At 35.0% G+C, this 26,679-nt stretch overlaps 1 protein-coding gene, 1 long non-coding RNA gene and 1 pseudogene across 2 annotated transcripts; all 3 read left to right on the forward strand.

The window, feature by feature from the left end:
- Positions 1 to 215: 215 nt before the first annotated feature.
- On the forward strand, positions 216 to 8,496 carry LOC112710054 (E3 ubiquitin ligase PQT3-like; annotated as a pseudogene).
- An 8,794-nt stretch (positions 8,497 to 17,290) lies between these two features.
- LOC112710055 (uncharacterized) lies at positions 17,291 to 20,472 on the forward strand. The gene is made up of 4 exons (XR_011865252.1): positions 17,291 to 17,535; positions 18,325 to 19,600; positions 19,709 to 19,897; positions 20,093 to 20,472. It is a non-coding gene; the product is annotated as an uncharacterized lncRNA (long non-coding RNA).
- Positions 20,473 to 24,135: 3,663 nt separating this feature from the next.
- LOC112708747 (uncharacterized) lies at positions 24,136 to 24,864 on the forward strand. Its single transcript, XM_025760686.1, has one exon. The coding sequence runs from the start codon at positions 24,136 to 24,138 to the stop codon at positions 24,862 to 24,864; it is 729 nt and encodes a 242-aa protein (XP_025616471.1).
- Positions 24,865 to 26,679: the final 1,815 nt, after the last annotated feature.

Below are 26,679 nucleotides of genomic sequence, written 5' to 3' on the forward strand. Positions count from 1 at the left end.
ATTCTAACTTATTTAAATCTAAATTATTAAATTTATTTATTTTATTAATCTAAATTTGTAAACTTGTAAGAATTTAAAAATTAACTTGAGAATTTAACAACTTTACGTTCTACAAAATAAAATCTGTAAAAACAAATTATGAATATATCAAATCAAAATTTACAAGAAAAGAAATTACAAATTTGGTTTCAAAAGATAAAAGATTAACAAAATTATATATGGAAAGAATATTATTTAATTGTTCCTCCTACTTGTATCTCCTTTTCATCTCCCTCCATTCTTTCTACACTTGATTTTGCTCTTCTCTTTCCACACCCCAGAGCCAAACTTTTCCCAACCCTAATCCTAATTAATCATTCTCCCCTTCTCCTTCAATCCTCCATCATCGATCTCCGATTCCAGCTCTGCAACTGCACGCGGAGTTGTTCGTGATTCTCTCATTCGAGAGTTTCGATCGCAGAGGCTCGTCCAAATCCGAGTTCGCAGTTTCGCCTCCTTCACGTTCTTCCCCGAGTTGGGTCGGTTGTCGAAGCGCGACCGTCGGAAATTGTCGCTGTTCTTCCTGCTATCGATTCGACGATTGCATCGCTCAGCTCCTAACTGTCGCTGTGCCGGTGCCACGGTGGTTTCTGTTTCCATAGAGGGCTTCGACGGAGATTCTTCTCTTGGATCGGTCGTATTCGGAATACTCTGATTTGTGATGGTTTTCATTGAGAGCAGCTGCAACGAAATCTGAATTAGCGGAGATTCTGAATGCATAACGGAATTTTGTGAAGAAGTTCAAGATTCCGCGTTGATTTTTGCTGGCAGAAGAGAATTCTAGTAGTGTTCGTTCTCTCAGCCTCAGCCCGGTTCGATTTGATCGATCTTAACCCTAGTAATTTGCAAGTGGAGAACAAAAACAGAGAAAAGAAGAAAAAAGAAAGAGATTTGGATATAGTATTGTACTGTTTGTTTTGTTTTGATTTATTTAATATGAAGGGCCATTCTAGTTTTGGAATTTCATAGGCCCTTTTAATTCATCGTGTACTTTTGTTATCATTGATCTTAATCTTTATACGATGGCGGTGTATTATAAATTTAAGAGTGCAAGAGATTATGATTCAATTCCCATGGACGGTCCTTTCATCTCTGTTGGAACATTGAAAGAAAAAATATTTGAATCCAAGCATTTAGGCAGGGGTACTGATTTTGATCTCGTGGTAACCAACGCCCAGACCAATGAAGGTTGGTTCTAAGACTTTTTAATGAAAACTATTGTTATTCTCATTCAGATAGCTGTTTGGGTGGCGATACCATGACTCCATGAGTAAATTAAAATATGGAACTATTGCATTCTCTTTGCCTTTGAGAAGGGCTTTCGTGGTTAAACTTTCAGTGTTTATCATGTTCCTCTCAAAGTAAACATTTTTGCTAGTCTTCGCTTTCAGGAGTTCATGGTGTTGAAGTTGAGTTTGATGTTTTATTTTCATGCACTGAGAGTGTTGTTTTACACTGATGTCCAATAAAAATCAGGGAATTGTTGTGTTGTGATTGACAGTGACAGTTAAATAGGCAATTCTCATGAATTCTATTGGTTAATAAATATATAAGATTACACTGTCAGTACATGAGAATCACTTTATGATGAAATTCTTGGTTTTTGTAGTGTTTTTTATTTGACTAACATTGGCCTCCACCTCTTCTATTGCAAAAATCAAACGAAAAGACAACGAGAGAATAGGAAATACTCAAAGTTAAAATGCTTAGAGTGTAGGCCAGGGTGTTGAGAATTTGAGTTCCAGTGAGGTTGTAAGCTAGTTGTAAGAATTACAAGCGCCCAAACCTTGCAGGATTTGTAGTTAATATATATAATTGCCTTGATGAATGGCATATTCAGTGTTTTATAGCTGCTCTGTCTCTTTGGAATTTCAGAATATCTTGATGAAGCAATGATGATTCCTAAAAATACCTCGTTGTTAATTCGTCGGGTTCCTGGTCGGCCACGTTTACCAATTGTTACTGAACTACAGTATTATCTCTAACCTTTAATCTTATTACTGTTGTTGGTTTTTGGACTATTGTCATGCATCATGCATGTTGGTTCTTGAAATGGGCATTCATGGGCTTGCTATTCTCATCTTGATACTTCACGTTGTAGTCACACAGTTTTTCCAAGAAACTACCCTTTTGATTTGTGAGAAAAATTCTGCATTGAATTGCTACTTTCCTTGGCTTTTGCAGGCAAAAAAAGGTGGAAAATACGGCTATGGAAGCCGAACCTGAGAACAGCAGCTTATCAGCTGAAGATGCATCTGCTGTAAAATATGTAAGTCCCTTTTTGCTTTCCATATGTTTTATTTAATAAACAATTCCACTTCATTCCTATTTTATTTACCTTCTCATAACATGACAGCCAGAAGATTCAGATTGGGATGAATTTGGAAATGATTTGTATGCGATTCCTGATGTACCACCCATTCAATCAAGCAACTTAATTCCTGAAGCTCCTCCAACCAACAAAGCTGATGAAGAAAGTAAGATAAAGGCTTTGATTGATACTCCTGCCTTGGATTGGCAACGGTGAGTAAACTATCCACTTTTCTTCGGTTGTCTTTCTTTATTCTTGGAATCAGCATAAAAAGGGATGATGACTGTAAATATGAATATGAATTACTAAGAAGTAACTTCGTATTCTTTTTCACCTGCAATAATATGATCAATAATCTCTGGTGGAAGGGATTGCTCATTCTGGAATCAGCACCTGTACTAGAGGAGCAGTTGTTTCCTATTTACCATCATTCCTGCATAAGGATTTCTGCAGAAAATTCCATTTCACATACCAAATGTGCTTTGTTTTGGTGAAATCATTGTCACTCTAGACTTCGCCATATCTAAAGTTTCCTTTTGGCATGCAGTCAAGGATCGGACTTTGGTGCTGGTAGAGGTTTTGGAAGAGGTATGGGTGGACGGATGGGGGTGGTCGTGGTTTTGGTGAGTCTCCTTTTCCTATTCTATACAAGTTTGAGTCACTGCCTGCTTTGAATACAGATTTTGATATTACTGTTCTAATGCTTATTCACTTACTGAGCAGGGCTGGAGCGGAAAACACCTCCCCAAGGCTATGTATGTCACAGGTGCAAGGTTCCTGGTATTTCCTAGACTCTTATTATTATCAGGGAGAAAAAGGGGCTCTAAACTGCTTATATTGCTGGATGGCATTGTCGGTTATGCTTAGCTTACTTATTAAACTTTTTTTGTAGGCCATTTTATTCAGCACTGCCCTACAAATGGTGATCCAAATTATGACATCAAGAGAGTTAAACAACCTACTGGTATTCCGAGATCCATGCTGATGGTGAACCCACAAGGTTCCTATGCTCTACCAAATGGTTCAGTAGCTGTATTGAAGCCAAATGAGTGAGTACATGTTGGTTCTTCGTCTCCATTCTGTCATATGTAGGACAAATATTGTATTTCTCACCTAATCCTGCTAAACAGGGCTGCTTTTGAGAAAGAAATAGAAGGTTTGCCTTCCACCACACGTTCTGTTGGGGATCTACCACCTGAGCTCCACTGCCCCTTGTGCAATGATGTGATGAAAGATGCTGTGCTGACAAGCAAGTGCTGTTTTAAAAGCTTTTGTGACAAATGTATGTTTCTTTGTCTTCCTGAAGAAGTCTTGGTTCTTAGAATTTGAGTAAATACTTACGTTTTTAAGCTTATAATTCTTCATTAAGCAAGTAAAGAATGCTTTAGATGATATAATCTATCCTCAGCATTTCTTCCCGATGTAAAAACATCTCAGATGAAGTTTTGTAAATATCATTCTGAAAATTCTTTTCAGGTATTAGGGACTATATTATCTCCAAGTCCATGTGCATATGTGGTGCAACAAATATTCTTGCAGATGATCTTTTACCAAATAAGACCCTAAGAGATACTATTAATCGTATATTGGAGTCAGGCAGTAGCAGTGCTGAAAACTCTGGGAGCACCTTTCGAGTTCAAGGTTATTGAAACTATTTATCATGTGACTCTTGCGTGGACTTTATTTGGTTAAAAATTTATTGAAACTAACATGCAAATTGCAATTGTTTTCTCCTCCTTTCCAGATATGGAGTCTGCTCGTTGTCCACAACTGAAGCTTCCATCTCCAACCTCATCGGCTGCATCTAAGGGAGAACCAAAGGTTTCACTTGTTTGTGAAGGAATGACAAATGTACTGGAAACTGTTGATGATAAAAAAACAGTTTCTGCTCCAGCTCCATTGCAAACATCAGAGCAAGTGAAGCCCAGAGTGCCTGATGTAAGTGAAGCTACACATGAGTCGACGAGTGTAAAGGAACCAGCCTCACAAGGGAGTGCTCAGTTGGTTGAGGAGGAAGTCCAACAAAAAATGGTTCCTGCTGAGGCAGGTAATGTAGATTGCTCATGTCATCGTGTGTAAGACATATAATAATTTATTTTCTTTGATGACAATCTCATTTGTAGTTTCAAATTTCAACTTTGCAGGAAAGAAGAAAAAAAGGAAGAAAGTCTGTTTGCCTGCAAATGGTAAATCGACTCTCCTGCATTCGAATCTATATATTTATGTTCAAATCTGGACATGTATCTGTAACTTTTCCTTTATATTAAACTTTGCAAACCGGATTGCTGCTTGAACATTCGGGGGAGGAGTACAATACAGAGGTCTTTTTTTTTTTACTTCTATTTATGTTATTTGTAACAATGTCAAATTATTTTTATCTCTTGCAGATTTTCAGTGGAAAGCCCCACACGACCTTGGGGCTGAGAGCTACATGATGCCAATGGGCCCAGCACCTGGTTACAATTCATACTGGAATGGCATGCAACCTTGTATGGAAGGATTTATGGGACCATATGGTGGCCCGATGCAAATGATGGGTTATGGCCTGGGCCCCTTGGACATGCCATTTGCAGGTGGTCTACCTCATGATCCATTTGGCATGCATGGTTACATGATGCCTGTTGTTCCACCTCATAGGTATGTACCTTTTTTGATTATCAAAATTTGTCTTGCATATTTAGATAATTACTATTTTAGAAAGCTAAATTATTGTTTAGGGATCTTGCTGCTGAGTATGGCATGGGGATGAATGTTCCACCTCCAGTTATGAGTAGAGAGGAGTTTGAAGCTCGGAAAGCTGATGGTTGGAGAAAGTGTGAAAATGAGAAACGGATTGATAGGTAAAACAGAATTACTCCTGGATGGCGATCCATTTGATTATATATATATAATCAATTGACACCAGTGTCGATCTAAGTAAATATTCACTGTTCAACTTTTTATTCGTGTAGTTTTTGAAAAAAAAATCAACCATTGGATTAGAAACTTATATATTATAGATCATCTTAAAAATATTTTGTCAATCTAAAATCATTTGTTATATCTTATATGCACTTGAAAATAATGTAATATGTTTGTTCAAAATATACATAGATAAAGAGGTCTTCAATTACATGTTTGTTAATGTTTGATTTTGGTAAAATGTGTTATAGATGATCTTTATTATTTGTTAGTGTGATCCAATAGTTGGATCGAAAAATATATATCCTATAAATAGTTATGAGCGCCACCCAATTTGTGGACTTCTCTAAAAATGATGGAAAAAGAATAGACTCTTTAACAAGAGAAAAATCTTCTATGATGAATTCAATAATTGTTGGAACTCTCAAAATGAAGGGGGGAAAACCTAAGCAATGAAATTCTAAATAGGGCGGAAGTTCTAGATAAGGGATTTATGCCATTGGATATATTTTAAAAAATGAATTGATTATGCAATGAAGAGACAAATAGTTATGATCACTGTAACTTTATTTAAACTGACACCTATGTCATCCCATATATATATACATATGGAATTTAAACTTAACAGTGAAATGTCTGTTACCACCGAGTTATAACTGTTTTAGACATGATTTCTCGTCTATGTGATCTTTTGCATATTTCTTCTGTATTTTGACTCTGTTTTGTTTATGATTTAACATAATTTTATTTTCTAATAGTTATGATTTGTAGCGGGGCACGGCTATCCTTTTTCCTGGGTTAATAAAGGACAAGGGTCGCATGTTAATCTTAGCAAAAGCTTTGGTTTACAAGATCATCTATTCTTTATTGACGTTGTCTAATGAATTTTTTGTTGCCAAATTTTCCAATGTTATTGTGGTTCTTGTTGCTTGTAATTTTATGTGGGTTATTTTCGAGGTATTTCTGTTTTGTTTATCATTGTTAATGAGTTTGTTTCTTTAATGAAATAGGGATTTCTCCAAAGATCGAGATTTTGGTAGGGAAGCGAGCAGTATTGGAGATGTTCCTATGAAATCAAAAACTGTATGTGCTTTTTGTTCTCTTATTTTGCCTTTATTTATCTGTGGACTTGTATGCATCATTTACCTTTCTAGGTTTTTCCCACTAAATTTTGGTAGAAACTTGAACTTCGAGCTTGAACAGTAATTGCTTTAGATGATGCCATTCACTGTTTTGGCTTCTTAAATGATGATAGTAGTCTTTAGCAGTTAGTCTTGCTTGTTTTACAGAGTACTATTCTTGTTGGTCATAAATGGTTGAGGGAGCAGTGCCCACTCAGAACCATATATCTCTAATCAACAGCCACCGGTTGGTTTAAAGTTGATTGAAAGGGAATTGGTATAACTAGATTAGAGTTGCATTGCTGCACTTGGATGGTAACAGTAACGTGATTAAATTTATATGCTCTCTCTGGGTTCAGAGTCTCTTTAGTGATCATTTATGGACTATTGTTTTTCGATATTCTTTGACCCATGATACCTTTAGATTTATGCCTTTTATCCTGGTTGTAAGGGTTCTGTTCATAATTGTTGTCCACTAACGAGGGCAGGGTATAGTGATTAAAATTTAACATTCCTAATTTTTGTCTATATGGTCTTAATAACTAATACATGGTCTGTACTGCATTATTTCTTTTTCGAACATAAAACAAACAAACTTGGGTCAGTATATTGTTAGTCTGTTTTGTGGCAGTTAAATGTTTTGTTTGTCATTCTTGTCATGTCATAGATCTGCCTTTTGAGAGGTAAACTTCTAGTCTATATTATGCAGGGTCTAGAAGTTGTAACAAGGGTAACAAGGATGAGTGTGCCACCTTGTGCGCCAAACAAAAACAAACACAAACTGCTCAAACTATGTGTCCTAAAATGATGTGTTTTGAGCGAAAAAAGTGTATCATGTGCGTTGAAACTAGCGTGTTACTCATGTTTCACTTGCTTGATTCCTTTAAGTTCCAAGATGGAGTTAGTTAATATAAGTTGTTAGAGAATGAATAATTCTAACCTATCATGAGTTAGCTGCTTGAAATGTACAAAATGTAGCAATGCTGGCAAAAATCGATTTTTGAATTACTAGAATGCACAATGGTGCTTCTAAAATGTTTAAACCTTATGGGCATGAAGTGGCTTTTGGAAAATGAATATGAAAGGGAGCTTTTAATGCTGTCCTCCAAGTCACTCTTAAGCTATCTTCCTTAATTGAATTTATTTGGGTGATCATATTTCTGTCCTATGTTAGGGTTCCTTAATATATAGAAAGAAAACGTGATTGGTGTGGCTATGTTGCTTACATATTATTATTTGTAATATTATTGTCATTGGAAATTATCATGGAATATTGTGGCGTCAAGAGGAATGTCAAAAACTAATAATAATAATTAAAAAAACTAAAACCGTACATGTTTCAAACAATAATTTTTGTTTTCTTTGATGCAGAAATCACTTCCAGCACCTCCAAGTAGTGAGTACCACCATCCCCAACCTCATCGTCACCGAGCGGAACGTGTGTCACCTGATCGGCCTCCACGTCCTATCAAGAGAAAAGCTGATTACCATGTGTATCGGGAACGGGAATGTGAACGTGACCATGATCATGATCGTGACCAGAGGGACCACCGTGATCGAGGAAGAGGCCATCACCACCATCGCCACTACCGGTCAGAATCCTCTTCCCGGATGTCATCTAAACCAGTGACCAAAACCTCCTCAACTGTACCAAGCAGAAGGCCAGTGTTTTTTCCCGCATAAGCTTCTCCGCTGAGGAAGAAATGACCAAGAGGAAGATATCTGCCTTTCCCACAACTTAAACTACTTTATCTGGTGCCCCTGCCACATCTTCAGCACATCTCAAGGCAGCGTGAAAGGCTACTATGAAGGAACTATGAAGGCAGGAAGAGCGGCATTTCAAACGGAGGCCATCAAGGCACAAGTTGTCTACCTAGACTAAAAAGCAGTTCTTCATTCTCTGCTTAGGCGCAGCTTGGATAGCTTACTTAAATAAGTTATTTTGAAAGAAGAGTTTTAAAGTATAAGATAGTTTGTAAATAAGTTATTTTGTATTTAGACTTTTAGTTATAAAAATATTTATTCAAAAGTTGTAGCGATTGAATAAATAATTCAAAAATTACAATTTTTGTTTACACAAGATAATAGATATTAAAATAAACGATGATAACAAATACTTTTTAATATTGAATGTTAATTTTATATAACCTAATTATTAAGATTATAACCGATTAGGAAATTGATTCTTTTTTTGTTTTCTTATTAATTCTATTTTTTTAGTATTTTTAGCATTTGTTTTTTTTCACTTAATATTATTAGAAATTGGTTCTTTTATTTCACCTCACCGGTGTTCTTAGAAATTATTGTATAGTTAGTATTTGTTGTTTTATTGTGTATAATATGATAGATAAAAAAAATGAATGTCAATGTATATTTTATTATTGTTTTTTATTATTATTTTTTTTACTCCTATTAAAATTTCCTCTTTTTATGTGTCGATTCAAACCATCAATGAATTTATTCTCAGTTTTGGTCATAAAATTTGTGGAAACTACTTTCAATTAAGTGTCAAAAAAAATATAAGATTTGCCTATGATGGAAAAAGCATAAATTAGTTCTTATGATGAATTTTTTCTACTAATTTTTAATATTATGTAGACTGCTTCTAAATTGATAAAATTATAATGAGTGAATTGAAAGATAGCCCAATTATGCTAATAATTGTAAGTATAAATTTAATAAAAAAAATATAAATTTGTTTGTGATAAATACGTATTTAATAAAATTAATTTATTTTATATATATATATATATAAAATATAAATTTGTTTGTAATAAATACGTATTTAATAAAATTAATTTATTTTATATATATATATATAAATAAAAGTAAATATCAATTCTAAATAAACAAATCAGTTATCTCTTTATTTTTTATATTGATAAAAAGAAAAGAAAAATAGTATTAATTTGTTTACTTTGTTTTATTGCTACCAAAAAATATATATAATTAATTCATATCTTTTAACAAAATTACCACCAAAAGTAAATATTAAATTTAAAATTTTTATTTACAAACTATGTAATTTGTATATATTTAAATTGATTAATAGATAAAGAATAGTAACTACCTGTGTCATGAATAATAAAATTATTAATAATACGATGATATTATTTAATTTATTATTCATATAATTCTATTAATTAAGTAAACATGGTCAATCTTTTAATTGTTTTTTATATATTTAAAATAAAAATTTCAATCTTCCTTTGATTTTAAATTAATATAGTAATTAAAGACAAAGAGGTACATATATATTGATTACGGTCTAATTTTAATTCTTTTAAAAATAATAAAAAGATAATATATTAACGAAACTTACACTCTTAATATCATTGTTATTAGAATGGGATCAGACCGTTCGATTCGACAATGAACTAGTGATCTAGCCAATTCGATTAGTAATTTAGATCGAACCTGCTATTTAAATCAGTCAACGGTGATCAAACTTATTAAAAATTAGTCGATTCGCATTTCAAACTGCAATAGACCTGCGCGGGTCAATGATGCACCCACACCGTCACCGCCGATCCATGGTAGGAGATAGACCCTCGCGCCGCCAATCCATTGTAGGAGCGGAGCTACCGTCCAATATACTCCAAAAATAAGTACAAGGAGGATTCAAATACGGTGCAGCCAGAATACATACCTCCCTCTTGCCAGTTGCCATTGCGCCAACTTGCTTCTCAACATTTTAAGTAACAAAATTAAATATATAATAAAATATGAGTGAATTTTATTTTTTTTCTTTTATCCCTTTAAGTAGGGGTGAGCATGGTCCGATCCGGTCCGAAGATCCGATCCAGTCTCGAACACTTTAAGGGCTAATTTAATGTGATTTCATCGGATCTAGGGTTGGGTAAGGGTCTCAAAAATAGATCCGGTCATTATTTCGGATCGGATTCGAGCCATAGCTCGGGTCACCTGAAATCGGCTCGGTCACTATACACAATAAATATTTTGTTTTATTAGTGATAGATGATGGCTATTATTATGTGGAATTTAAGTATTGTAAACCTTAATATTTTGTGTTATTAGTCATTATATATAAGACTATAAGTTAATGTTTTATATTTAAAATGCATAATACTTTAGACTAATGCATAATATTATGTTATTTGTATTGATTTAAATATTTGGTGTTATTAGGCAATATTAGTATTGATTATGGTTATGCTTTAATTTTAGAGAAGAGTTGATTTTTGTTATATTTTTCTAAGTGAATTTTACCATGTCAAATAATTGTTGGAGTTTTAAAAATTTGGATATTTTTACATGCTAACTTACAAGAAGGTATCAAGGTAATATAATGTTAACGGCCCGGTTTTCACCCGGTATAGTTGTGGCACGAAAGGGTATAGGTTTCATCGGGTCTAGGGTCGGATTCGGGTCTCAAAAATGGGCCCGGTACATATTTCGGGTCGAGTCTGGGTCACATCAAACCCGGTTTCACCCGGCCCATGCACACCCCTACCTTTAAGCATAATTTGACATGGATATCAAACAAATAACAACACATAGTATATAAATATATAGATATATCGATATTGATTGTGTTATCTTTTGTTTTTTCTCTTTTTCATTTAAATTAAGAAAATATTTTGTACTAGTGACTAATTTATTATTTTTTTTACCATAAATTATATCTAAGAATTGATATTTGATTGTTATTAATATATTTTAAAAATATATATTTAATTTTTAATTTTATTTCTATAATTTTATATTTTTATTTAATTATGACCAAATCAACCGGATAAATCAATCACTCACCGGTTGAACCAATAAACCAATGATCTAATTGTATGACCGGATCAATTATCGATTTAATTTTGATAACTATGCTTAATATAAAATATGTGTTTTTATAAAAATATATATACATATGATGAAAAATAAAGATTTAAATTTAAAATTTCCTCTTTTACATACAAATATTTAGTGCCATCAAGTTAGTAATTTATTTTTTTTATAACTTAAATAAGTTAAACAGTTAATAATTTAATTTGTTAATCATAAATAAATAATATTTGATATTATAAAATATAAAAAAATAAAAAATGTCCTTTTACCTATAAAATTGTTTAATTGTATTACAAATTAAAATTTGATTTTTAATTTTAAAATATTATAACTCCAGATTTTTTTTAAAAGGTAAATTTTTTCACATTAAACATAAAAATATCAAAATATCCTTTATGTAATAATTTTAGAATTGGTTTTATTTTTGGTAGAAAAAGTGGAGACCGTATCTTTGTAAACTAACGTTTCAAATTTCATATTAGTGCCTTATATGAGTCCATACCATAAATATAGTAATTGAAAATTTGGCTCTATATATATGTATGATGAATTTCAAGTAGGTGGTGTTAGATTTAGCCTAATTTAATATCATAGATGAATGAAACTTTTTTAAATTAAAACGAGTTAAAAATTTTGTAAAGAATGATCACCATAAATATTTTTATAAAATATAAAAATTTTTTTGCTATAAGAATTTTTTTATAATTATTGTACTTATTTGTATAAAGTTTAAAAATTGGTATTGCACTTGTTACATTTTGCAACGGATACAACTAGAATAACAAATAAGATTAAAAATAATCAGTACAAGAAAAATTTTGAACTTTATAAATAAATTAATAAATATTTAGTTGTAATTATTATTTTAATTTTATTGATAATCAAGATTCTGTTGTGTATTTATAATTGTTATTTTTATAAAATTTAAAAGTTTCTATTGTATTAATAGTTACAACTAATAATGAGTAATCTAAATTCTAAATCTTTTTTATTCAATCATGTAAATTTAATAAATTTTTTAAAATAAAATTAGTTGACAAATTAAAAGGACTGACATTTGAAATTTAAATACATTTATGATTATTAACTATGATGCTTTAATTATTTTATATTTAAAATTATTTATATTAATTTAAATTAAATAGCATTTAATTGTTATAATTTAGTAAATCTTTAGTAATCGTAAATAAATAGTAATCAATAATTAAAATTGTTTGTAGTCGAAGTAGATAATAAATTATTGGGATAAGTATTATTTTGGTCTCTAATGTTGAGAGTCAGAATCGAAACCGTCCCAACGTAATTTTTGATTTAAAATCATATTTAATGTTTTTTCGTATTAAAATCGTGCTTTTAATTTTTTCTGGACAAAAATACCCTTCACTGTCATCAGCACCTTTACCTCCACCACCACTACTAGCACCTTTACCTCCACCATCAAGAAAATCAACATCAATAAAATCAACACAAATTCAACAAATTCAGAAATCAGAGATTCAATAAATCAACTCAAATTCAACAAATTCAACAACCAAATCAACACACAACAACAATAAAATCAAAAAACAACAAATCAAAATCAAAAGCAGAGGCAGTCACAGAAACAGAAACTCAAGCAAAAGCAGATGCGGAAGAAGAAGAAGCAGATGTAGAAGTGAAGCAAAAGAAGAAGCAGATTCAGAAGAAGAAGCAGATGCAGAACCATCGGCACTTGGCCACCCATCACCAGCGGCGGCAACGGAGCCTGCGAGGACCGGCGACGCACTCCACCTTCGGATCCCTCTCTCTCCTCGGCCACCCATCACCCGCGGACCGGCGACGGAGCATGCGCGGACTAGCTCAGCCTTGGATCCCTCTCTCTCTCCTTCACGCGCCGCCCTCCTCGCATCGGGCTCCTCTTCCCGGCGATGCACTCCACGGCGGCAGAAGCATGTATGAACGGGCCTCCCCCCATCGGCGCTCCCTCTCTATTCTCTCTCGTCGCAGCCCCTCTCCTTTCTTCTTTCTTTCGGCGACGAGGACGGCAGCTCCAAGCTTCGCCGACGCCGTCCCCTCCCCCTTCCCCTTCCCTTCCCTTTTCCCTCTCCCTCCCCTCCCCCCTTCGCGTTTCCTTTCGGCTCCCCCCCAAAACGCGTTCTTTTCTTTTAAAAAAATATATAATTTTTTTATTAAAATAGGGGTATTTTAAGAATAAAATTAAAAATTTGATTAAAAAGGATGATTTTAATACGAAAAAAACGTTAAGGTCAAGGTGTTCATAAAAAAACCAAAATGTGGTTAACCGGTTAAAAAATCATAACCACATTTTGGTTAACCAATTTAATAAAACAATTTTAAAAATCATATTCATATTTTTTAAAATTGGTTAACCAAAACCAAATTAAAAAAAAAAGGGATAAGTACTTTTTTCGTCCCCAAAGTCTGGGGTCAAAATCAAAATCGTCCCCGACCTTTTTTTTATTAAAATCATCCTCAACATTACAAAACATTATAAAATCGTTATTTTCTATTTTTTGGACCAAATTACCCTTAACTATTAATAAAAATTAAAAATAATATTAAAAAAACCCCACCCCCACCCATCAGCATTTCTTCGTCTCTGTCCTCCCTCCCAATTTCCCTTCCTCCTACACCCACCCCAAACCCTCACTCCATCACTCCATCACCCCCAACCCGCAGCCGCCCTGCGTCCAGCCCACCGCCGCTCGCGTCCAGCCTGCCGCCGCCCCTGCGTCCAACCCGCCGCCGCCCCTGCTTTTCTGCTTTTGCTTTCTGCCTTCTGCTTTTTCTTATTCTTTTTACTGGATTTTTGATGAAATTTGTTGTTGTTGATAAAATTTGTTCTTGCTGAAATTTAAATTTTTTAATTTTTGATAAAATTTGTTGTTGTTGATAAAATCTGTTGATGATGATGATGATGACCATGAAAAGAGGGGCATGAAGAAGGGGGTTAGTGGTTACGGTGAGGGTGTGGAGTGAGGGGTGAGGGGGTGAGGGGTGGGAGGGGGGTTACGGTGAGGGAGTGAAGGGTGGGAGGGGGGAGGGGGTTACAGTGAGGGAGTGGGGTGAGGGTGTTATTGCTGTTTGGTGGTGGTGGTGGTGGTGGTGTTGATGGTGGTGAGGAAGGTGAAGAGGAGAATGATGATGATGAGGATATTTTGGTCCAAAAATTCGGAAAAAGATGATTTTAAAGCGTTTTTAAACGTTAAGGATGATTTTAATAATAAAAAAAAGTCAGGGACGATTTTGATTTCGACCCCAGACCTTGGGGACGAAAAAAGTACTTATCCCTTAAAAAAATTAGTTTTTAACCAGTTAACCAAAACCAAAACCAAATTAAAATCAAAACCTAATTTCAAAACCAAATTGCATATTCTCTCTCTCTCTCTCTCTCTCTCGCTCTCTCTCTCTCCCTTCCTCTCTCTTTCTCTCTCCCTCCCTTCTTCCTCTTCTTCTTCTTCTCTCTATCTCTCTCTCTCTCCTCTTTCTCTCCCTTCTCTCTCTCCTCCTATCTCTCTTTTTCCCTTCTCTCCATCCTCTCTCTCATTTTCCTCTTTGTCCTCACATTTTCTTTCTCTCCCTCCTCTCTCTCTATTCTCTCTTCCCTTCTCTCTCTTCTTTTTCTCCCTATTTCTCTCCCCTCTCCCTCTCTCTCCCCCTTCCTTCCCCTCCCCCCTCTCTCTTTCTCTCACACACTCATTTTTCTCTTTATCTCTTCTCTCCTTTCTCTCTCTCTACTTCTCTCTCTTTCTTCTCTCTCTCTCTCTCTCTCTCTCTCTCTCTCTCTCTCTCTCCCTTCCATCATCTCTTCTTCCTCTTTCTCTTTCTCTCTCTCTCTCTCTCTCTCTCTCTCCCTTCCATCATCTCTTCCTCCTCTTCCTCTTTCTCTCTCTCTCTCTCTCCTCCTCTCTCTCCCTCTCTCTCCCCTTACCTCTTTCTCTCTCTCCTTCTCTCCCTCTCTCTCTTTCTCTCTGTCTTTCTCTTATTCTCTCCGCTCTCTCACTAACTCTCTCTCTCTCTCTCTCTCTCTCTCTTTGCCTTCTTTCTCCCTATCCCTTCTCTCCTTTCCTTTCTCTCCTCCCATTCCTCTCTCTAATCATCTCTCTCCTTTTTCTATCTCTCCTCCTCCTCCTCCTCCTCTCTCCCCTCCTATCTCTCTCTCCTCTCCTTCTCTATCTCCCATATCTCTCTCCTTTTTCCTCTCTTTTCCCTTCTCTCTCTCCCCTCTCCTTCCTCTCTCTCTCTCTCTCCTTTCCCCCCTCTCTTTCTCTCTCTCTCTCTTTTATTTTCTCTCTTTTTCTCTCTCGCTTTTCTCTCTTTCCTTTTCTTTTTTCTCTTTAATTTCTCCTATTTTCTCTCTTTCTCCTCTTCTTTCTCTCTTTATTTTTCTCTCCTTCTGTTCTTTATTTTCTTATTCTCTCTTTTCTCTTTCTCTCTCAACCTTCTCTTAATCTTTATCCATCTTCTATCTCTTTTCTTTTCTTCTCTCTAAAGTGAGAGAGAAGAGAGAGAAAGAGAATATAGAGGAGGAGAAAGAAAAAAAGGAGAGAGATAAAAAGAGAGAGAAATAGGACAAAGAGAGAAAGAGAGAGGGGAGAGAGAGAGGATGGGGAGATAGAATGAGAGAGACAAAAGAGAGGAGGGAAAATAGAAGGAGAGAGGGAGAAGAGGGGAGAGAGAAAGAGGGAAGGGGAGAGAGAGAGCATGGGGAGAGAGATGGAGAGAAGGATAGAGAAAAAGAAAGGGGAAAGGGAGAAAGAGGGGAAGGGGAGAGAGAGACAGATAGAGAGGAGGGGGAGAGAGAGAGAAAAGAAAGCGAGGAGGAGAGAGAAAAATGGGAGAGAGAGAGAGAGAGAGAGAGAACGAAGAAAAGAGGAGAGAGAGAGAGGAGGGGGAGAGAGAGAGAGAAATGGGAGAGAGGGGAGAGAGAGACGAAGAGAAAGAGAAAGAGAGGGAAGGGGAGAGAGAGAGAGAGAAGGAAGAGAGAAGAGGAGGGGAGAGAAAAGGAGAGAGATGGAAAGAAGGAGATAAGAAAAAGTTACTCGTATCATTTAGAAAGAAAATTATTTATATTAGAAAAAATTATTTATAGAAAATGCTGAAAAGAGATAAGAAAGAAAAAGGAACGAAAGCAATGGAAGGAATTTCATTATTTACAAACGTTACTCGTATTATTTAGAAAGAAAAAATTTGGATTAAAAAAATTCAATTAAAAAAAGGTTTAAAAATTTGGGTTTTTGTGTGTAAAAATAAATTTTTATATGTAAAAACCAATTTTATGGTATAAAAATTAATTTTTTTAGTATAAAAATTAGTTTTTTGGTGTAAAAACCCCGGTTTTTAATATGGAAACCGGTTTTTACTTTAATAACCGGTTAAAAAACGGTTTTAAATTTCACTAACAAGTTTTATTATGTAAAACTAATTTGGTTAATTAACTAATATTATATTTTTGGTTTACCAAAAAATTGGTTTAATTTTTGGATTAACCAAACTATGAATACCCCTAATTAAGGATGATTCTAAATCAAAAATTACCTTGGAGACGGCTTCAGTTCTGACCCCAACGTTAGGAATCAAAACAATACTTATTCCTAAATTATTTTAGTTTTGTAAAAAAAATATACAGGTAATTTTGAAGCAATGAGGTAAAAAAATCTTTATTTTATATCATAGTAAATAATTTTTTAATAAATTAGATAATAATAATAATAATAATAATAATAATAATAATAATAATAATAATAATAATAATAATAATGAAATGTAATAATAACATTAGTAGTAATAATACCAATATAACTGAAAAATAAATAAATAATAATAAAATATATCGATATAACAATAAATCAGATTTTTTGTATGATATTATTTTTAAATTTTGGATTCTTGCGAAAATAGCATATCTATATCTATGAATTAGCTCTCTAATTTCTTCTAATTTTTTTCATACTCAAGTCCTTTAAGATCTTGAAATACTTTCACCACCATAGAAAGCTAATAGGATTTAGTTTAGATTTTATTCAATTGATTTTGAAAATTAAATTTAAAATTCAATTTAATATTTTAAGATTTTTTATACAAAAAAAAACCAAGATTCATTTCAATCCAAACTTACTTTTGTAGTATTGGAATTTTTATGGTTTTCAATTTTAAATTAGATTAAATTTGAATATTGTCTTAGCCTTTTTATTAGTTAAATTATAGTAGACTTAAAATTTATTTTAAATTCTCTCGATTGTTAAAAAAATAGTGAGGAATTGAGGATCCATTCTCCGTATGAAACTCTCAATCTGACTATTTTGACTGTCAAAAACTGAAATTGAATACCACTTCCTCTTTCACTATCATCCGCAGAAGGTGAGACTCCATATTCTTGTGATTTCTTCCAACTGATGTTCTTCAATTTGAAAAATCGCTTTGGTTTTTTACTTTTTTTTTTCCCCTACTAGCTCATAGGTCACCCACCTTTGGTATAAAATCAAATTATATTCCTGTATTTGGGGACTACAATTGTGAAATTGGAATCTCGATAACCAAATTGGATAATTGCGTGAATCTCAGGTCTACTATGGGATTTACTCTGTTGAAAGGAGCAATATAATTTGATTTTATACCAAATGTGGTAACCTACGAGCTAGTAGGAAAAAAACCAAAGCGATTTTTCAAATTGAAGAATATTTGATAGCTATAGGTAGATAATTTGATTAAGTTATTGGTGAAAATTTGGTTAGCTTCTAATGAAATTTACTGTGAAAGAAACTTATCACTACTACTAGTCACTGCCATCAGTATCCAATCAAGCTTTATAGTTTTCTTTGTGTTCATTTATTGCAATGACGTTTGAGTTGGGAAAAAAGTTGTTAAAGTTGTAATCATAGCTAGTTCATATGCTCAGGCAGTGGTAAAAAAAATACTAAATCAATTAGTGTGTGATATACCATAATTAAATTAACTTGGTGCTCTGTATAACTGGCCAATTTTTTTAGTTCCCAACTTTGATGCAATGACATGTTGATTTAGGAGTCCTAGCTTTAAGTTTTACCTTGAGAGGTAAGATGAAAATCATTCATATTCGTATAGAGCTCTCAGCTCTCACTTGCCAGATGAATAATAATTACTGTTTTTCTTTTTATTCTTCTCCTTCAGGGATACCACTGTAGCCGAGGGAAAACGAATGGACCGATTAACCAGTTTGCCAGAAGTTATTATATTAGATGACATTCTTACAAGGTTGCCATACAAAGATGCTGCTAGGACCAGTGTTTTGTCAAAGGAGTGGAGGGACACTTGGTATTCATTTCCCATATTATCCATTTGCAGCAAAGATTTTTTTAGTATGCATGATGTGTTACTAAAGAATCCTCTTAGGTTTAGCAATCAAGATATGCTCATTCACTATGTCACTAAAAGATTGTTGAAGCTTCTTGATCAAGGCTTAGCAATTAAAGTATTTAAGCTCAACATGCAATGTGTAGACCATAAGAAAATGTTCTATCATGTTGATCTTTGGATGAAGATGGTCAGCGAAAATGGTGTCCAGGAACTTGAGCTTCGCCTCCCCCTCCCTACTGCCTATGTTGCAAAAGGGTGCACTATAGACCAAGAATATGATCTTCCACTTTGTGTCATTGAAGCCAAATCACTTACTAAATTGGTGTTGAGAGGGAAAATAAGATTCCACCAAGCATTTCTAAACCATTCAATCAAGCTTTTCTCAGTTAGAATGTTACGTTTATGTTAGGTACTCTTTTCACATGAAGGGATTGTTGAGAATCTCATATCTCATTGTCCTTTGATTGAACATTTAACCATTAATGATTGTTATATATATAACCCTTTAAGTGTACCTTGTCCTGTTAGATCATTGTTCCTACATGGTCTAGAAAAGCTCAAGGAAGCTGATATTCGAGGAATACAGGGGGTTTATATTGATGCTCCAAATCTCGAGAATTTATGTTATTGTCCTTTGGATGTTTATGCGCCTTTCAAGTTGAATTTAGATAGTTTCACAAATTTGAGATGTTTGCGTTTATTCTTTTTGGAGGGCTCTATCATTACAGATAAGTGGTTTGTTGAACTATTTCATAAATTCCATTTCCTGGAGAGTTTGTCACTGTTGTGTTGTTCTATGTCTGAGAAGATTAATATTTTGAGTGTACAGCTCAAACACTTGAAATTATCAATACATTGCTCTAACTCGAGGGAGGTCAATATTGATGCTCCAAATTTATTATCATGCCAGTATTATGGAAACTTCAAAATTGCTATATCTTTTCTGAGATATTCTAATCAACTGGAACTCAGTTTTAATCCTACCCTGGATTATAAGCATAATTATTATAGCTTGAGGGAATTTATCCAAAATATTAAACCACAAATGGTTTTGGCATCACTCTCCCTATCTATCCAACATCTACCAGGAGTAAGTATTTACTAGCTAGCTACTGGATTGGTTTATTTTGATTGCACATTTTCCAATTTTAATTATTAATTTTTAATTATTGGTTTTTGTGCACCCTGAATTGTGTAGATTGAACAGATTTTGAGTCAAATCCAAGTTTCATCCACTCCTCCTACTATTAAACGTCTAGGATTGCAGTGTGTTCCGAAAAATGAAGCTCTCTATTTCCCTTATGTGAATTGGTTGCTTTCAAGTTGCTGCCCAAGAACTATTATATTCATCTTGCACTCTGATTATGACAGGAAACCATTTATCTTGGTATGCTTAGTTTTCATCATATCAAAAATGGTTGTAGAACGTTTTTACAAAATTGGGAATTTTACATACAAAATCTTATAACAAAAATTTAGTCTAATTCCTAACATTCTCTGAATCACACAATGCACGCATTGTATATTTATACTCTCTCAACATCACTCTGTAACTCTATTTGTTATTTTGTAAACAAAACAGTTTATGTATGAGTTGCTGATGGGAGGAAAAAAGTGGAAGTGGTTTCACCATTTTAGTGACACAAAGTGTTGGTGGCATGAATTGAAGAATGTCAAGGTCACAAGTTCATTCAAGGTTCATGAGAATGTTGACTTAGAAACCATGCTAGATTCATTCCCAAAATCTGATGGTGAGGAGTATATTAGTTTTAGCTTAGAATTGTAATATCGTTATTATCAACTTATGCTAGACATGCTTAATTGGATTTACAACTTTGATGTTGCTTCTGAGAAGATCTGGCTAAGTATTACGCAGGCATTTATTTTTACTTGATATAACATATAAGTCTATATTTATGCTTGTCATTAGTTTGTTTTTTAATAAATTATGAGTTTGATTAATCTAATTGTTGAAATGCAACATTTACCCTAGAATTTAACAAAAACGCTACTATGTACTTATGAGCACACAAAATTCCAACAGAATTTAATTTGAAAAGTCCATATCAAATATTTGAAAACAAACTAAATATTTGGTTTTGTTAAAAAAAAAAACAGATTTCATATGTTTTCAATTTAGATTAGAATTATGAGCACACAAAAATTCAACAGAATCTAATTTAAAAAGTCCATATCAAATATTTGAAAACAAAAATAAATATTTGGTTTTGTTAAAAAAAAAAACAGATTTGACATGTTTTCAATTTAGATTAGAATGGTTTAAGTTGAGAGAGAGTGTATCAACTATTGAAAATGGAGACTTTTTCATTTTTATAGATAATCCACCGGAAGATATTTCAAAGAAGGAATTATTCTATCTATTCAAATGGACGGGATGTGTAAATGATATATACTTATTACGAAAACAAAAAATGGTAACATATATATTTTTGCGTTCATACGATATACAACAAAGGGAGGAGTCTTGAAGACTATAGCGGAAATGAATCGAATGAGGTTGCGAAAAAAAATTATTTCTGTGACAGACAGAGAGGGATAGAGACGTCTGTCAGGAAGGAGGTGTTACTCGGAACAATGCTAATAGTCAACCCATAAGAGGAGAGACCCATGCATACGTAGTGAAGAACGTGAAAAAATCTTTGCAGGGAAAAAAAAAGTAGAAGACCTACATAGGAATATATGGACAAAAAAAGTGAAAGTTTCTGTGGTGAAAGAGAACTTGAACTAGCTACAGAGAAGTCTAATAGGAGGAATGGAGAAGGTTATTGGCTTTAATTCTTTGAAAGAAGTAATTGGAAAAAATTTGCCTCATGTCGTCCATGTCTAAGAAATGGGAGCGTATAAAGCTTTGCTAACTTTTGATTTTGTGTTGAATGCTGAAGAAGCTTACATCTTTAGAATGAATAGCCTTTTGCAATGTTTTCATAGTGTATGGCGTTGCGAGGAAATGGAGCGAAGCGAAACTCGTAGGGTGTGGTTAGAATGTTTTGGAGTGCCAGTGCATGCTTGGGCGGTGGACACATTCTGAACGACAGGAGGCTAATGGAGAGAAGTAGTCGAGTGCGATCAAGCAAAGAAATTATGTATATCGTTCAGTATTGAACGTGTGCAAATTGATACTTGCGTTATGGATGCGATTAGTGAATGGGTTCATATCACAATAGGTATCAGTAGATTTAATGTATTGGTGAAAGAGGTTGGGCGTGAGACATATAGATCGGATTGTAATCAGGAAGTTTATACTGAAGGATAGCCTAGTTGTGAATACCATAGCATAGGTGTAGGGAGTGAGTGCGCGGCGGAGAATGCTGGGAAGGAAAAAACAATAGTTCCGGCGAGTTACAGGGATCAGGTAGCTGAATTGGTGATGGAGGTGTTAAGGGAGAATGGAAAAGACAAGCGTAGTTTAGTAAATTCTGAGTTAATTTTGAATGAATGGAATTATAACCATTTAAACCAAAATCTCAACCATTTAGAAATGTATCATACAGTTGATGAAGGAAATAAAAGGGGTGCTGATTTTGTGGGATATGGGATTGTGAGTTATGAGGATGAATTTGAAAAAACGGTTACATGTGAATATAGTGGGCTGAAAAGAGGGGATATAAGGGGAAAAATAAAAAACCCATGTGTGTGAATTGTGTTAGGCCCATATTCACAATAAACTACAAAAAACAGTAAAGGTTGTCATAGGGCCCAAATGTGTTAATAGATCAGACTGGTCTTGTTGGAGAGAGTTTCAGAGTTGGGTCGGATCAGAAGAGTGCGGGTCGAGTTATGAGCAACATGAGCATGGGGTTGCGAGAGGATCCGCGGAGATTTTCGAGGCGGATGTAAGACCAGGAGATGATGTGACCGTTCTGGTTCGTCAAGGAGAAAGAGGGCATCTCAACGGGGAAGCGCAGAGAACCGGTCGTATCGACGGTGGTCCAGTGAGCTAGGATGCACAATCTACATCGACTTTTTCACGAAAATGGATTCTCTCAATTTTTTTTTACAATTGACGGGGTAAAGTATGATCTTTTGCCATTAATTTTATAAGTGGGACTAAAAATAAATATGAGAGAGAGAGCAATGAAGGGTTAGAGATCACACTTTACACTCTTAATTTTTTTAATAATTAAGAGGATCCATTCCCATTTTTCGCCAAAGGAGCACGGTCATGGAGGGCTTCGAAAGGTGGAGCACCATCTCGTGAGGCCGTTAACGGAGATGAGGTGTAAAACACTGAGAAGCTGCGATAGTGGGGACAAGACTAACGAAGATGGTGGGACTGAGGATGCGAACAAAGTGAACAATGATGGAGGGGATAACAGTGATGCGGGTTTTGTTTTATATTCTAGAAAAAGTGAATGGATCAATGGTATAGATGTGATTGGTAATGAAATAACTGAGTTGAAGAGAGATGGGATAGCAAATTTACATGGTGGAGTTGATGGAAAACAGGGTACAGTATAGGGAGGCAGACAAAAATGCCTTAAATTTGGGAACCAGAAACAATTAGAGTTTGGAATTGGAGGAACAGAGGATTGAAAAGAGAAAAACATGGGAACTAGCAGTGGAATTTGGTACAGTACTTTATAGTGAAGAAGATAATATCATGACTATTCTCCAAGCCCAGAATGAAGAAATTGCTCAAAAGAGGAGAATAGCTAAACAGAAATAGAAAGTAAGACGATGTATACCCAAAAACTCTAAAAAGGTGTGTAAAAAAATTTATCATGATTTTTAGTTTTTGGAATGTTAGGAGGTTGAGGAGTGATGGAAAATCTAGCATGGTAAAGGACCTTAAGAAAAAACATAAGTTAAATATGATAGGTTCTTTAGAGACTAAGAGACAAGTAGTGACGAACTTTGACATAGCACGAATTTGGGGGAACGATTTTGTGGGATGGGAATGTGTAGGGTTTGAAGGGGCATTGGGTGATTTATTATTGATTTGGAATGAAATAATGTTCAAAATGAGTAATTGTTACAAAGGGGAGAGATGGTTGTGTGTCGAAAGGGTTTTGTTTTAAAAAATATTTTCAATTGTGCATTTTGTTTGGTGTATGGCGCGCATATAAGAGGTGAGAGACTTCTGATGTGGGAAGAACTGAATTATATAGCTGGGTTATGTCAGGTTCCATTCTGCTTTATGGGTAATTTCAATGAGATTATACATGTGGAGGAAAGAAAAGGTGTTGTTAGCCTGACAACGACTGTGAGAGATTTGGGGAATTGGATACAAGATATGCAGCTGATGGACCTACCGTTATATGATCGCAAATTTACATGATTCAGGGGCCGATCATGCAGTTGTATTGATAGAGTTCTAGTTAGTTTGGAATGGAATGATGAATTTCCTAATATTCGATTGAAAGGTGGACCAAGGGGTTATCAGATCATTGTCCAATGATAGTGGAAGATACAAAATGAAGAAGCGGACCAAGACCCTTCGGAAGTTTAGACTCTTAGTTTACACATGAGGGTTTTCTAAAGATGGTGAAAGAGGAATGGAGAGGTTTAGGAAATATACAGTTTACTGATAAACTAAAGGCTCTGATGGTTCCATTAAAAAGATGACATAAGGACAAATTTAGCAACATCGATAAGAAAATCAATATGTTTGAGGAAGAGATAAAGAAGTCAGATGATATGGTAAGTAACGGGATATATGATGGGACAATAAAGGCGAGGAGAAAGGCATTAGTGAGATGCTGTGAGGGATGGTACAATAGGAAAGAAATACACTGGAAACAGATGTCAAAGTCTCGACATGCGAGCAAAATGGACAAAAATACTAGATACTTTCATAGCATAGCTTCAGTGAGAAGAAGGAACAATAGAATTAATGCTCTGGTAATTAATGGTAGGTTGGTAAGGAATCAAGCCAGAATAAAGATTGCCATTCAGGAGTTCTATAAGGGCTTGTATCATTGGGAGAGGCCGACTATGGCAGGTTTGAAAGATGGTTTGGTGAAACGAATTCATGAAGATGAAGCAAAAACTTTAGAAGTACTGCCGTCAGTTGAGAAGATTAGAGAGACGGTATGGGATTGTGAATCATCTAAGGTGCCAAGAAGCAATGAGTATAACATGAACTTCATAAAGAAATGTTGGGAAGAGAGTGGTTTAGAATTCACGACAGCCGTGATGGGGTTCTTTCAGACAGCCAGGTTACCTTCTGATGCAAATATTACATGGGTGGCGCTAGCACCGAAGTTTGTTGGAGCAGAAAAGATCAAAGAAATTCGATCGTTTAGTATGATTGGTAGTGTGTACAAGATGATTTCGAAGATATTGGTTAGAAGAATGAGGTCGGTAATGCCAGGACTAATAGGGGAGACCTAGAGTGCATTTGTTAAGGGTTGAAAAATACACAATGGGGCAGTAATTGCTTGTGAAACAGTGCATTGGCTTAAACTGAGGAAAAAGAAAGCATCAATTATCAAGTTAGATTTTCAGAATGCATATGATAGGGTCAAGTGGAGTTTTCTGGACTTAGAATTGCAAAAGATGGGATTTGGATGGAGATGGAGGGAGTGGGTTATGGAGTGTATTTGTACTACTTCTATGTTCCGTTGCTAGTTGGGAGGGATGATATAGAGTTGTCACATATCCAATTTATAAATGACACTATTTTATTTTACCCACTGGAGGAGGAAACTATAAGTAACTACAAGAGGTTACTACGACGCTTTGAACTGATGTTGGGGCTAAGCATTAATTTTGACAAGTCTAGCTTGATCCTCACTCAAGACAGTCCCAACAGAAAAACAAGTGGAGCAAAATGGCCATGCTAAAACACAGACATGCTATTGAAATTAAAACAAGAATTTGACAAAGAAATAACATTGAAACAGAACGAAGGTAAAATTATGGTATGTTCAAGAATTACAGAATTGAGACCAACGCAAGAAGGATGGTGTTGCTGGTGGCTCTAATGGCGGTGCACGACTCACCGGCGACCGTGGCAGCAGCGGCGAGGACGGTGGCTCCGCTGGCTCACACGACTCTGTCTTCCTCTCTTCCTCACACGGCTCTCTTCTCCATGTTGGAATCCAATAGGGTTGGCGGCAACATAGCAGCGACGCAGAGGCGACGTTGGTGAATAGCTCTTCTATTTGCGACAGTGACGGGCCCATCCACAGCGAAACCGCCTGAGGCAATGGCAACGTCAACCCCACAGTAGCGATGGCGGATCGGCCGTGATGGAGACACGGTGGCGTGAAACACGGATCCTCGTCTTCTTGTTGGCGACCTTGATTCTCAGGTTTGTTTTCCCTCTCTGCTGACCCCTCGACGGCTCCAGCGGAGATGACAAGCATAAACGGCGGTGACGAGGTGTGGATCGACGGCAGCGACGGGAAGCAGCTTCTCCCTTCTCGTCTTCCTCTCACAGCTCCCTTGGATCTCTCTCTCTATGTGTATGTGTCTATGTATGTGCTTGTTCATTTGTTTTGTGCATGGTGTGTGTTGTGTGCTATGAGTGTTAGGAAAAGGGTAAGGGATGGCGGTGGGTGAGTGAGTGGTGAGGAGAGGGTGAGCGTGGCTCACCGAAGAGTGAACATGTGGGGGTACGTGTGTGTCAGTTGGGTAGAAGAGGTTAGGATTAGTGAAATTAGGGTTTGGAATTGGTTTTGTATGTAATATTATAAAGTATTATTAATATTAAGTACGTGGACATGCGTTATTCTGTTCTTGTTGAAAAAGTATTTTAACTTTTAGTAAAATTGTCGATATATTAACGCGTAAAGACTCAATATTAAATAGATAATCAATGGATTAGGTTGGTAACGCTTTACTTTTGGTACTATCATGATGTACTGAAAGTTGGGTCGTTACAATTAAGACATATACTTTTCTTAAATGAATTAAACTCGAAACATAACTATTTTCTTAATAAATCAAAAATTAAATAATACACTTTCTCAATCAAATCTTTTTCTAAATAACATTTTAAACAAAGTCTTAAATTTTATAACAAAATTTCGGCAGCATCTTCCCTAAATTTGGACTTTGTCACCCTTTTCGATTCCAACGAAATCATTTCTCAAATTCTTTTCAGATCGTTTCCAATAAATCAAAACCATTTCTAATATCAAAACATTTATAAAATCAAACCACTTCCAAAATCAAACCATTTTCATATCCTCAAATCATATC

This window comes from Arachis hypogaea, chromosome 9 (assembly GCF_003086295.3).
Source record: "Arachis hypogaea cultivar Tifrunner chromosome 9, arahy.Tifrunner.gnm2.J5K5, whole genome shotgun sequence".
Lineage (NCBI taxonomy): Eukaryota > Viridiplantae > Streptophyta > Magnoliopsida > Fabales > Fabaceae > Arachis > Arachis hypogaea.